The sequence below is a fragment of the Rhea americana genome, unplaced genomic scaffold (assembly GCF_003343005.1).
Source record: "Rhea americana isolate MKP2758 unplaced genomic scaffold, rheAme1 scaffold_252, whole genome shotgun sequence".
NCBI classification, from domain to species: Eukaryota; Metazoa; Chordata; class Aves; order Rheiformes; family Rheidae; genus Rhea; species Rhea americana.
Genome location: NW_028186371.1, coordinates 448,864 through 462,776, shown reverse-complemented (window position 1 = coordinate 462,776; position 13,913 = coordinate 448,864). Strand labels below are relative to the sequence as shown.

At 35.7% G+C, this 13,913-nt stretch overlaps 1 protein-coding gene across 1 annotated transcript in view; it reads right to left on the bottom strand.

The window, feature by feature from the left end:
• The window catches only part of ASZ1 (ankyrin repeat, SAM and basic leucine zipper domain containing 1), a 36,880-nt gene that overhangs the window by 12,153 nt on the left and 10,814 nt on the right, over positions 1-13,913 (bottom strand). The window contains exons 5-9 of the mRNA XM_085307100.1: positions 5,892-6,003; positions 4,982-5,116; positions 3,156-3,268; positions 1,560-1,635; positions 1,193-1,249 (exon numbers count right to left, since the gene is read on the bottom strand). Of these exons, the coding sequence (XP_085163226.1) occupies positions 1,193-1,249; positions 1,560-1,635; positions 3,156-3,268; positions 4,982-5,116; positions 5,892-6,003 (493 nt within the window). The remainder of the gene's footprint in view (positions 1-1,192; positions 1,250-1,559; positions 1,636-3,155; positions 3,269-4,981; positions 5,117-5,891; positions 6,004-13,913) is intronic.

Below are 13,913 nucleotides of genomic sequence, written 5' to 3'. Positions count from 1 at the left end.
AGCCCACACTTGGATACTGTATAATGGAGAGGGTATTGAGGCTCTGGAAGCACTGCCATAACATAGCACACTATATACCTAGTCTAGGTGAACTCTTGAAATCTCTTGATACACAAAACTCCCTGTACATGCACCCATTGAGATTAGAGAAGTATTTTTGAGCTCTGTCAAAACACTGAAAACAAACTCTACCAGCTACAATGCAAATCCTTGCGACACCAGCAAAAAGGTGCATTAATGTTTGTAGATAAATGTTGATTCCAGCTGCTAGAACATCACCTTCCTTAGTAACCTATATTTCTTTGGCACTGTCCCAAGAGTTAACAAGGTATCCAAATCAAAGTAGAGGAAAAAAGCAGATACTGCAGACATGGTTACCTGGAAGAAGCCTGAAGCAGCTAATTTAACCAGGGCTCTTTGGTATCCTAGATCAAGTACAAATCACTCAGAAGAATTCTGCAACTTGAGCTATTTAGATTGTTCTAAGATCGCTTCCATGGTACTGTATTATTATGGCATCCCTTTTTAAGTGGAAAATTTTTGTAGAAATTCTTTCATGTTCCAGAATAATAATCGCAACAATCGCCTAAGGAAAAGCAACCATTCTATCTCAACCGGAAACTAAAACCTTGCAACAATATATCGCTCACGCCTGCATCATATTGAAATACCAAGCTTCTCAACTGCAGTAAACTACAAGAAATCAAATCATCTTGCCTTTTCCTTTTCTTTGCTTCCGTGAGATATGAGACTCCACAACATAAAAGAGCTACTAGTTYTTCTAAAACTAGAAAACAGTACCTCATGAGGAGGACCACATTGAAAGCGGTTATTTAGGATTATCTGCTGCTAATCCTAGCAATGATTTCCTTTCAGGAAAAACATACTTACAAACTAAAAATAGTAACACTTAAAATTTAAGAATGAAAGATTTCCTGCTCACCCCAATTCCCACAACATTACAGAAAATAAATAGTGGGGACTGCAACATCATAGTCAGATCTAGGTACACAGGACGAACACCGTTCTGAGGAATTACATACTTTAGAAAAGATCTGTCTATATTCTTATAAAAATTCAAAAAAGCATAAGATTCTGCAAACAGATCTTCAAAAGGAATTCTTACAAGTTTAGACATTTATAAAGAGAAGACAAACTACTTAAGAGAAGAAAAATAAAATTGCAAACTGACCTGTATTAGCTCATCTTTTTTCATGATCAAAAGTTGTCTTAAAGCTACATCTTTCTCCTGTATAAAACAAAGGGTTTTCTATCATCAAAAAGAGCTTCACAAGAAAACACTAAGTGAACAAGAAATAAAAACAGCTACACAATACCGTTACCAAATAAAGATTCTCCAGTATAGAAACATTACATGTTGTGACTAACACACACAATCAAAATTGACCAATCTAGTCCAGTGAGACATTATAATGGAACTTAACAATTCAAATATAACTTTCATTCAGTACATTAATAATAAGATAATTTTATTGATATTTTAGGCGCAGCCACTTCCAAAAGTTAATTGCCAGATGGCAAATGCATCACAATCTTACCTTCAATAATCCTATTATGTGTTCTAGACCAAGACCATGTAAAAACACTTCCATGTCATCAAAAGCTGAACATGAACTGTAAACACATTTAATAAGATTCAAGGTGAAAATGATGGCAATTAAAAAAAAAATCTGTAACAACTACAAAACATATACATGTATGAGTAAAATGCTACACACAAATTTCCAGACAAAGCACTGTCAAACCTAAAGTTGTACACACGTACCAATCACAGTAATATCACTTATACACCACAGGGTACAGTTTAGTCTATCAAAAGACTTTAATAAATTAGTTTCAATCAAACCTTAAAGTGAGTCACAAAAGCCCGAAAATTTGGGAATGCGGTTATGGAAGATAACTATGTACCCTGTCACGAGCAACCCTTCATACAATTTAAGTTCAACCTTTAACTATTATTTTTCCAGTCCAATTTTACCCAAGAAAAAAGAACCATAAAAAGTACCACAAAGTACTATATTTGGGCTAGCTGGATAGTGACAAGGAATATCACCTTTATGACAAGCATCCAGGGATTAAAAATATAATTCCCAAGGAGAAGACTACGATACCACAGGAGAACTGGTTCATGGACAGGGAGATATGCCCAGAACAACTCCTTCAGGAAGCTATAAATAGTAAGACGTAAGAACAAAGAGGATAGCAGAAACCTTCACCCTTCAGCTCCAAGAAGGACCTCCAAGGTGATCATGGTTGAAGCACTGGAGGATAAAAACCTGACTGATGTGCACATTCATTTAATGACAGCCTGTTGGCACTGAAGCAATCTGAACTGCTACCTAGCAATGTGACATCCGCATAATGATACAATACTGAGGCATTTCTAGTTAAGCTTGATTAGGCTGAGTAGTGATAGAAAATCACCACAGACTAATCACAATAGACTATACAGTAATTATAGGCCCTGAAAGTTGCCTTCTCAGGACAATGCAGCTCAAGGAAGACAGCAGATAGTTTGTTTTTGACATCTCAGCCAGTATATTTGGGATCAAAACCACATCAGAGATCTTCAGAATTGCTAAAGCAGGGGCTGAGTCCGATTATAGGACATCTGACAGAGTCAGTACCTTACACAGAAGGTTCTGGAGCTTAACTCCTGTTCATACTTAACACAAACTTTCTCAGGTGAATGGTCCTCTTCAAGGTAATTAAGTATCTGAATACATGTGTGAAAAATGGGACACAGCTCTTTCTGGCAGCAGGAGGTTGAAAACAAGCATTCAAGGAAGGCAACAAAAATTTAACATCAAGTGATGCTAACCACAGAACATGGAGTATCCAAGCAGGAGAGTATAACAGACTTAACAGAGTTGAAAAGAACTGTTAYAGTGGACCATGTTTCTATTATATTTCACATGAAGTAAATGGACRGAAAGGTACAGAACATGCTCTTTAGGCATAATGTAAAGGAACTCTGCAGTCTTAAGTGACAGTATGTTAATATACTCACTGTAGACTCTTGGTAGCACTCCATGCAACACACAATATATATCAGTAAGACTTAATCATGTTATTAATGAATGCAACTTCTTAGGAATATTTATGATGTAAAATTACACTATGACTATATTTACCCAAATCTGTGGTCAGGGACAGCTGTCAGAAATTTGTAGATAGTGTCTGTCTTAATCATTTCATGGCATCTCCCCTGCAAGTGATTTGCAGTCAAAGAAAGTAAACTATAAATCTGAAAAAAGCCAAAAGGAATCAATTACTATTCAACTCCAAAAGAAATAATGCATAAAAAATTGCACTTAAGAAAGATTAACAAATAATTCTATCATGAATTATTAGAAACAGGGAACATGAATGTATGCCATTTCATGACAACAAAGAGGAGTTAAGAATAAGCCCACAGAGTTTATCAAGAACATTTCTGAATTAACCAAACTCCAGTACACAGCCAAACAGAGTATGTAGTGTAGGCTAAAAAAGTTAGCATCACTTTAGAAACAACAATACAACAACAATACGACCATTTTTGTGGTTTGTAGAGAAGAGTTCTACACACTCAAGGAAAGAAGTTTTCTAAAGAGCATGAGGTACCTATTTTAACATGTTTCCATTTCCAGTGCATATATGGACCCATATGTGTGTATATATACACATATACACATACATATGTATATATACATATATACGTGTGTGTATGTGCGCGTATGTGTGCATATGAAAAAAATCTCCCTTCACAGATGTACTTTCTGWAGCTACAGTCTTTATGACAACGAGGTGCTAACAGCCCAAAAAGCAGACCCCTCAAGCTGGAAGAAGCTCATGAGCGTTATGTCCCTCAGCATTATCAGTAAGACTTTGCAGTAACTGTGTGAAAGTTAGCATGTCACAGGTCAAGAGGCAAAAAGACAAGATCCATCTCTTAAGTGAGAGGAGACTGTATTACCTCCAAGTGAGAGGAGACTGTATTACCTCCAAGTCAGAGAGTCTTGTTTTAAAATTATACGGCAACAGCCTGCTGAACTAACATGTCCTTTACCAAATGCAAAAAGAATTTTATAGCCTCTTTTAGCAACCTGAGTTGACAGATCACTGAGCCTCAGCTRCTGATGTTGCTACCCTATAGCTTTGTGCATAGTTACTATTTTTGTTCTTCCCTAGTGCCCTGGAGTCTGGCAGCAGGAAAAATATGCTACAATTCACACACTTTTAAAGATCAAGTCCTACGTTCTAAGTGAAACTGATATTCCATTATGCTTACTCTAGCTATCTGCCACTGCAAAAAGCCAAATCACTGGTAAGAACAACTCAACACAAAATGCACAGAAATCTGACTGATCCACCACATATCATCCGGTAACAACAGTAAATAGATCTATTTTAAGAGAWTGTATGTTGTCTTCAGGGACACTCTCTTTGATAATTAGTGGCTGCTCTTCCAATGATTTTTTTTTAATGAATTTACCTTTGTTTAGATCGTCCTTCCTCCTGAACACCAGTTTTGAAGAGGGCCAGTACAAACCACCAAATCYATCTTTGTTTTCAGCCTTTTCACTTGCAAATTCAATCAGGAGTTTCACACTGCAATTTACTTTGATATCTGTGTTCTCTTACATAATGTGGGTCTTTCCCCTGTCTGCCCAAGTATTTTACTCTATCTCATATCAAAATTATTAACATGAATAATATCTTGCTATGTATTGCAAATCTTAAGTTAAAAATTCTGAAAAAAAGGTTCCCACAAAAACATTACCATTTAACACTTAAGGCACCATGAAAATTCAGTGTATAACATAGAACAGTCTACATAAATGTATTAGCATATGTATTCAACTATCTGATATAATTCAGTTACTTCAATAGTACTTTTASAGGAGGTAATACAATTAATAGAATAGATTTTTGAGGCAAAATGCAGAATTTGCATTTCAAAGAGAAAAACAAATACCTCTGAATGTTTATTGATTTTTGCTAGGTCTGCTGCTGTTTTCTCATCTTTAGTCTGTAGATTTTTGTCAGCTCCAAGCTCTAGTAACTTAAAAATTACATTTTTATGTCCATGGCGTGCTGCCCATGTTAATGCCTGCAAAGAACAACTTCATTTTACCAGGTGAAACCACACRTATCTGGAAAAAAAGGACTATAACTTTTTGAGGAAAAAAAAACCCAAAACAAAAAAACAGTTCATGCAGAGGGTATACATTAAGAATAATGTAAATCACAGGAATATTATTAAGTCTAACACCACACTAAACTAGATGCTCTTAAGTAGACATAAGAGAAAACAGTCACAGCAAAGCCTCAAGTGCATTAAGACTTTCAACTGAGAGTTAGGATGCAAGCCTTAAGTATAAATGGCAGATGTACCAATCAAATTTAATTCATTTTCTTTACATATATTGTAAAGAGACCTTTTTCACAAATACTACTACACCTACAAGTCCACTTGGCAGATTGTAGAATTTTACACAAATTAAGGTCATCTTCCTTTTCAAGGCTACTTAAATACAGAGGCTTTTTAACATGCAGGACCATAGTGGTGAATCTCGAGAATAATTAGCTAACATAAATCTGAAACTGCCTACTGGGCAGCTCTCAGGACATTGTGCACCTCAACAGTTCCACACACAGTTAATCCACTGTTATTTATCAGTAACACAACTTTCAAAATTTTTCTGATGTGGCAGAATCTGGAATCAAAGACAAATAGAGTAAAACAATCTAGCAAGGTGGTATAAAGCAAAAGAGTACAACAATGAATGTTTGGGGGTATTTAAGGTATAGTTAGAAAAAGGTTTATGGGTTCTTGTTTTTAAAAAATGTTGTCATTAGTTACRAGACAAAAGTAAATCACTTACTGAATATCCATTTTCATCTTGGGCATTTATGTGGGATCCATGAGCAACAAGAAGAGCAACAACCTGAGGACAGCCTTTTCTAGCTGCATACATCAATGGAGTCATTTGTCTCCTGAAAAGAAAGRGGAAAGGGAAAAAACAAAACAACYTCCGCCCAGTAATCTCAAGATGTCAAAACCCAACTGCATAATCACGTACAGCACCCCAATTCTGTACTGTTCTATAGAACAGTAACGCAGAGACTGGAAGCTTGGGATTCCATCAATTTAACAGAACTTCCAGATTCAACTAACTTATTTCCAAAGAGTAAATTTAAAATGTTTTAGGAAYTGGTATCAATTTTCTGATAGAAATGAAGTCAAAAGTCAAAGGTACTTTTAGAAAAGAAGAAAACAAAAAACTAAGCAAGTCTCTTCCAGAAGTTTAGAATATAGATTTGCAGTACTTCAGCAGAAAAAAGTAAAAGAATATATTGCTGTTTTATCATCTCCAAATTCAAGCAGTGCATTAAAACACAAACAGCCCTAACAATTCCCAGCTGTTACAGCAACTTGGTGACTAAAACATTTCTATTCTGACTCTGCACTATATGAATCCAGTTTTTAAGACTGTTTTTCCCTTCTCCCTTCTCCTGCTGCTACCACAGACCTGGTGGCAGTTCTCAATTAGCACACAGCACAGCTTAATGAGAAGGAAATGGGTAGAGTTGCAGAGATTACAGTTTCCACTCCCCTAAAAGTTGAGAACATCAGCAAATGGTCCATRCATTTTTTTTCAATTGAATTAATTCCAAAAAAGTGGTCATGACTTTTGCATTTTACTTCAAAAATTAGAGAACACAATTTAAGTGACAAATTTTATATATAGATTAATTTAAAATGAAAGTTCTGAAAAGAAATACTAAAGTTTTGAGGCGCACATGTTGTAAAATGAAATTAAATATTTAAAAACTAAAATTGTGTGTATACTTGCATACTCCCTCTGGTAAAAACAGTATATGCAAAAGAACCACAGGTCATACCACTCTTGTCACCGCACAAAGCTTAGAGCAGTGTGCGGAAGTATTACCAACATTCAGAATCCTTCTGTGTGCACCTTAAACTTTTCCATGAATTTCCCTAAAAATGTCATACTCAAAACTTAAGTTTCCRTACTAAAACTAAATGCACATTAAAATATTTTTGTCCTTTACCCCATTCTTTTCTATTCCCAGAACTGTTTGATACTTTCTCTCTTACACACTACTACTATTTGCAATTGCTGAGTAAATGAGTGTTTTACAGACAACATCCTTTCTAGTGTTCTATTTTTTATATTCAAAAAAGCATTATAAAAACACTCTGTTGATCTGCACAGATGCATACATGATTATGTTGAGAAGCTCATAAGAAGAAGCAATTCTGAATTGCTCTGGAGATTTTGAAAAAAAAGACTAAAAAGTTTCTCTTTTACAAAAATCTTTTGAGAGAGACTTTACACTTATTTTTTGAAGGAAAAACACTATCTCATAGAATTGAAAAATGTGGTATTAGAGGAGAAAGWTGTCTAGTTTCTGATTACTATAAAGAGTTCTGAATGAAAATATTTTACTGATGTTCAAYTAAATTATTATATCTTAAAACAAATTTTACAGCAAAAATTTAATGCATTGTTTGTAATATATAGCTCTGTGACAAAAATCTGCTGGCAAAATATTATTCTATTTTAGTAGGAAGCAATTTGAGTGGAGGAAAGTTTTTCCAGCACTGTGGTGCTTAAGGAGAYCAATTGCAACCACTAGAGGGACTGTGAAAAGCATATGTAAACCAAAGCGGCTGTCCAAAAAATACTGACTTTTGCTTCTTTCCATTCTAGTATTACTAGATGAAGGCCTTGCTCACATTTCTTCACTATTTCTCATTCACAAAAGGTCTGCAAAGGTAGTATTTTGTTTCAAGCAAGCACAGTTAGAAGTCCAATTGAAAAGATTTCAGACATATCATACATTTGAAACATCCTTATGATAGGGAAAAAAAGTCAATTAGCTAGAGATAAGCAAAATGAAAGGTAACAAGGCCTCAGCAAAACATACASTCAGAAAGAGAAAGAATTTTGCTAATGTAATGAAAACAGACTTGCATCTGCCTAAAACTAATTCAACTTATTCTATCAACACTTCAAATGCAGAAGTTCCAACTGAATGTGAGGAGCAACTTTTTCACCATGGGGGACAGTCAAGCCGTGGAACAGTTTGCCTGGGGAAGCTGTTTAATCTCCATTGTCGGACTTTTGCCTTCACCAGACTGAAGACCAGACTGAATAAAGCTCTTTAAAATGTGGTCTGATGTCACAGCTAACCTGGCATACTACTATTTTGGAGTAGGATATGTGATTAAATTGCATTTATGCAACAATAAATATGAATGTGTACTGTTTAATGCCTAAGACATGCAGCATAATCACSACCTCAAAACCAAGGTCATTTAACATGCGTGTCCACAAGAGGGAGACTCGAGCATTAGGGAAAACAAATTTTGTTTTCCCAACCTTGCAAGATACTCCCTCCAATAAGACGGCAAGCTTTAACATGCRAAATCTAGTGCTTCTTGCTAAAGCTGAAGAGAATTTAAATGCATTTACACAATTTATTCTGCAATCTAAAAACTATACATAGCAAATATAGTGATAACCACCTAACCAAAAAACTGTGTTAATATTTGACCTGCAGAATTCATTGCTAATTTTGAAAAATGTTGTAGATATTCTAGTTTCAGTAACCTGGCATGGAGCTGACCCTCTTTTCCAAATACCTGAAAAACCTTTTTGTATGGCACAAGTTGCCACATTGTGTTTGCTCATATTGAGCACAATACTCAAACAATCCTCAGAATAAAATAAATACAAATCTTAAAGACAACTTACTAATGYCATTTAAGCACAAGGATTGTTCAAACTGTATTTACTTTCAGCTATGCATTATCTAAATAAAACCAATGCATTTGCATGGTCTCATTCTTCATCTTTAAGCCTCCCTGTTTTTACTCTAAGTCATAAAAAAGACAAAACCAGAAGGCTTTTCAGTTCTCAGGACCATCCAACTATATAAATTTACAAGAGACTTTCTTACAGGCCCACTTCCTCCTGTCAAAATAATGGAGAAAATGCAGTCACAAGGGAACACGCAGAGCTGAATAGTCCTCACAACTATCATCACTTGGAGCATCTCAGCTGGAATAACTATGTGCCATGATAAAAACAGGCAATATAACAACATAGTTTTCTCACTGGAAAGTGTTCTGAGTACCTGTCTATATTACTAAGTTTAAGTCACGGTACAGAATTCACCACACCTGCAAGTACATACTCACAGGCTACTCTTCCACAAAACAAACAAACAAAAAATCTGTCCTCCTAAAAGATTTCAAAATGAGGGGGGGAGGGGAGCAAAGGCAAACAGAARATGCCTTTCTTCTAGACACAGGTCTCCTCTCATTGGGGAGATTTCTATGGAAAAATCCAGTATTTCAGTCTGGTGATCTTGAGAAGTGGAAGCTATATTTAAAGTTTCGTAAGTGGATGAATGTTTATTAACTACACCAATGCATCACTAAAATCAGGAAAAAATATAGTAGATCAGTGTTTTTCCTCAATCTTTTCTTCTTGAGATCCCAAAGCAAGGAAATGGTGCTCCGAGGCACTCTAATCTTTAGTCTGTTGATCTGCAAACTGAATACTGCTTCAAATAACCTGGAAGCATCTTCAAAAATTCTTGGAGCCAGTTTCACCACTCCAGCACTGTATACTATGCTTGGATTTGAGGAAACAGTGTGTCTACAGCAACCAACGGAAAGCTATTTACTCTTTTTCTGCTTATTGTGATTTTAAGGGGGAAGGTGGGAAACTCTAGACAATAAATAGAACTGTATGAACACACTTTAGTGTACTGTGAGCTGCACTTAATTCTTAAGCATCAGCTACTAGAACAAGGTGAGAGAGTCTTCTACCTTCTTGAAGCAGAATTTGACAGGAGAATGCAACTCAGCTCTAATAAGGTGGGGCTGAAAAATGTTTCAGGATCTCTAGTTTTAAGCTTCATTTCAGATTGCCAGTTTTACATCCTTCTGCTTTTTAACTCTGTTTATATGACTGTTTTAAAATAAAAGAGATAGCCATGTAAGTTTTCCAGCACATAGAAGTTGAAAAGGTAGACAGCTACTAAGTTATCTTCATAATACCTAAACAAACAAACAAACAAACAAAAAAGAAGGAAATGAATAAGAAAGGAATAATAATTTTAAAAGGGCATGGCAGAACTCTACCCTATGACATTTCCATTCATCCTTCTCTGTCCTCCTACTGTGTTACCCCACCACATTATTACAAGCAAGATGGTCTAGCTAGGGATAAAGAGGACAGACACACTCTGACCTAAAGTAATAACACAAATGAGTTATCCACAGGATCAGAAACCTCTCAAAATGTTTTCAACTTTGCTTTCCAAGTGAGGGTGAAGTATCCAATCAATGAATTCAGAACATGCATGGGAAATCTACTCCACTTATCTGATGAAAGAACAATTCTGTATCAGAAATCCAAAAGTATTATGCAAATAAGCCACGAAAAGGGTAAGTTAGTAGCACAAATAATAATCTGGGACTGAATGTTGCTGATACAACACTAATGAACTCCAACACCAGTTTTGTTTTTGTTTGACCCGACAGCTGCTCAGGTGACATTCCAAGGCATCAGAGGACACTGTTCCTGTCAGGWCACTTCTGTTAAAAACAGCACCTAATGTTGGCACTGTCCCTGAGCACTTTATACCTCTGTCCAGAAACTGTGGTGAACACTACTAAGTCTGTTGGTCCCACTGTAAAGTCAATACCAGCTGGGAAAGGTCTAATCATTTATTTCTGATTCTAGACTCTTCTGCCTCATCAAAAGAGCTGATGAATAAGCCTCAACACTTGCATTTAAAAGTCATCCTTTCAAACTCATTTGTACAACTGATTTCTTTGGGTCTCTCCCCTTTGGTCACCCACTGATGATTGCTGCGATTTTTCCCAACTCAGACATGGGAAGGTACAGACTTGCGGACATTGCCCATGTGCACAAAGTACTTACGTAAATATGCTTGTTCTCCCTCTGTATAACTCTTTTATTTAGTCCCTCTGTGCTGATATGTGAACAACATAATGAAGCATGTCTTTCTGTTCTGGGTTCATAGTGCTAGAATAACAAACTCTCAGAAAGTAATGAGACATGTAATATCACAAGGTACCTTGCTTTTTTTTCTGAAGTAGACCAAAGACCTTTACTCAATCAGTACTAAACTTTATTTAAATGCTTTGATTTTCTTCCCATAAAATGTACTGTAATGCAGTAACTTTTCTCAGGCTATTTACCTTTACTGAAATGTACTATTTGTCATTTGGCAAAAGTTAACTATCACACAATGATAACGTCAAGGTCTGTGAAATTATTATGTGGCAGTGCAGACTTACTATCTTATCAGCAGCAATAAATATCTTGCTAAAATTGAAGTGTTACACAATTGCTTTATTCTGAGTATGCAACCTGAAAAAGAGACCTACCTTTTGAACTGGGCAATATTAAGATGAACATTTCCCCCTTCTATTATCATTTTCTCAAGAGGGCAAAGTAGACTAACACAATCATTGTACAAGTTTTTTTTTTTTTGATCCTCCTCAAAATTACTCTGAATGTAAGCTAAGTGGACAAACCTATGCAAATGAATACCATACTTGAACAGTCATATGCATTCACATATATGAGAGTCTGTTAAGTCTTTGTAGAGCTACTATACCATGTATGCATTCACATATATGACAGTATGCCTCAATCTAAACTTTAAATCTTTATAAAGACAAAGGTTTAGCTTTTACAACACTCACCTAAAATCTAAAGAACTTCTGAACACTTGTATTCAAACACACACAAATTTCATAACCTGTTTCATAGCAGAAAGACTAAGGGGAGGCTTGGTCACCGAGCAGGACCTGATTGTGTTAGAAATTAAGAGTGAAGAAAAAAATCCAAACAAGCAAACAAAATCCAGTACACATTCCATACAGAACAAGAGACAAAGCTTATTTCAAAATATAGGAGATTTCACTCATTCACCTACTTATACCTTCTTCTAACAAAGACTTACTGGCATGAACCATCAATTCAAAATCCTTTCCTCACCTGCAAAACCATTAGGTTTCTTCTACACTACTTAAGTAAACAAGAACTTGGAGGTTGTCATCAAAACTCAAATATACTAAACATGCTATCAAATGCAGTCCTACCAGCAGTTTTGTAATTTAGTTATCAGTCGGTCATACCTTTACCTCCACCCTCTAATGAAATAACACCTTGATATTACTAAACCAATGTACTTTCAGGTAAGCACTGCAGGTTAAAAAGAGTTTTAAGAAAAGACTGCTTAACTTTTTCCTAGCCTTACAAAAGGATGCAGTATACCAATACATTTTAGAATAGGAAGAAGGTGAATGATGCAAGACAAACATAACAAATTTCTCAGGGTAGTATGCACTTAAATAAAGCATAGATGGTATAGTAGCTCTACAAAGACTTAACAGAGCATCTTACAGCACTTTCCTGTATTACCTAATGATTACCTTGATTATCTTTCAAATCTCTTCAGTTAGCACTTAGGCTTTGATATACTGCATTTTCATCAGACAAAACTGTTTTAAAAGCCATCGATATTTAGTTCCTGATTTTGATTCAGTAAAATACCAGAAGAAAAGTTGCTCTACTTACTAATACCTTCTCCTCGGTACTCTGTTTTCCCCAAACGTTACCCTTCTTAGACTGTACTTCAAAAATAAGAGATTTCTTACTAGTACTTCCACCCTGTGCACACTTAATGAATCAGAAGGGGGGAAAAAGGAAAAAAAAGTAAGAAAAAGAGTAAGTTTCAGTGTATCACCTCCAAATCAAGCGAATCAAGAGTCTATGCAGGCTGCCCTGTCAGCTCAACAGAGAGAGGACAAATATCAACCTTTCTGTACTAAACAAAAGTAAGTATTCAGCTTTACATACATACACATTTCAGTTGTTGGTGAACAAAAGCGAAGTCGAACTCTGTTCTTCCCAGAACGATAACGGTTCTTAAGAGCTGAGACAACCAAATATGAAAGTTTAATTCTTAATAGATTTCTTAAGATGATCACACAGGAAGGAATCTCATAATAATCTCAGCTCATTGACAATTTTGTGTCCTCTTACAGATAATTTGGAAATGCAGAAAAATAACGGCATGGGCGAAGTGGACTGGAACACCATTCAGGTCTGTATTGATTCCTTATCCTCACAGGAGCAGGTTTAGTGGGTTCCCTCCCACTGTTCCAGAACAAGTAGTTCTAATGATGGAGCAGCAAGCACACAAGTAAGGTATTAGAAAAAAAAGGGGGCAGTATGAAGATTTTTGAAAAATCTAGACCTTGCTATCTAACTTCTACTCATTTGGTGCTAATTTGGATTGTCACATATTACATTTTTGTTTCAGAGAGTTTACTCTTCCAAAAGTGAAAAAAAAACTGAATACAGTATCTAATGTACACAAGCATAATTCATATGTTAGCACAAGGTCTTAGGGTGCAAAGAACGATAACAAATAAATATTTGTGTATAAAACCAACTGTACATAACATACACTAAGTTTATAAATAAGGTTTTGCCCTTAAAATTCTTATCTCTTGTGTCAGAATCCAAACTTTTTTACAAAGCTTAGCCAAAGGCCTTTAAAGTGTAAACTAGCAGCTTTGCACTCTGGCTTACATTTTCAAGCACGCAGGACAAAGTTAATGACGCAGAGACTGATCCCATTTTTTTCAAGTAGATTGTTCAACACAACACCCAGTTATCTGAGGGCAACAGTACGTAATTATTTCAGAGTTTTAAGCTTCTCTTCTTTCATGAACAATACCAGATAAAAATGAACGGCTTTTTTTTATATCACACATCAGTGACACTTCAGTATAACTACGTTTCCACCCTGCCTATCAATGC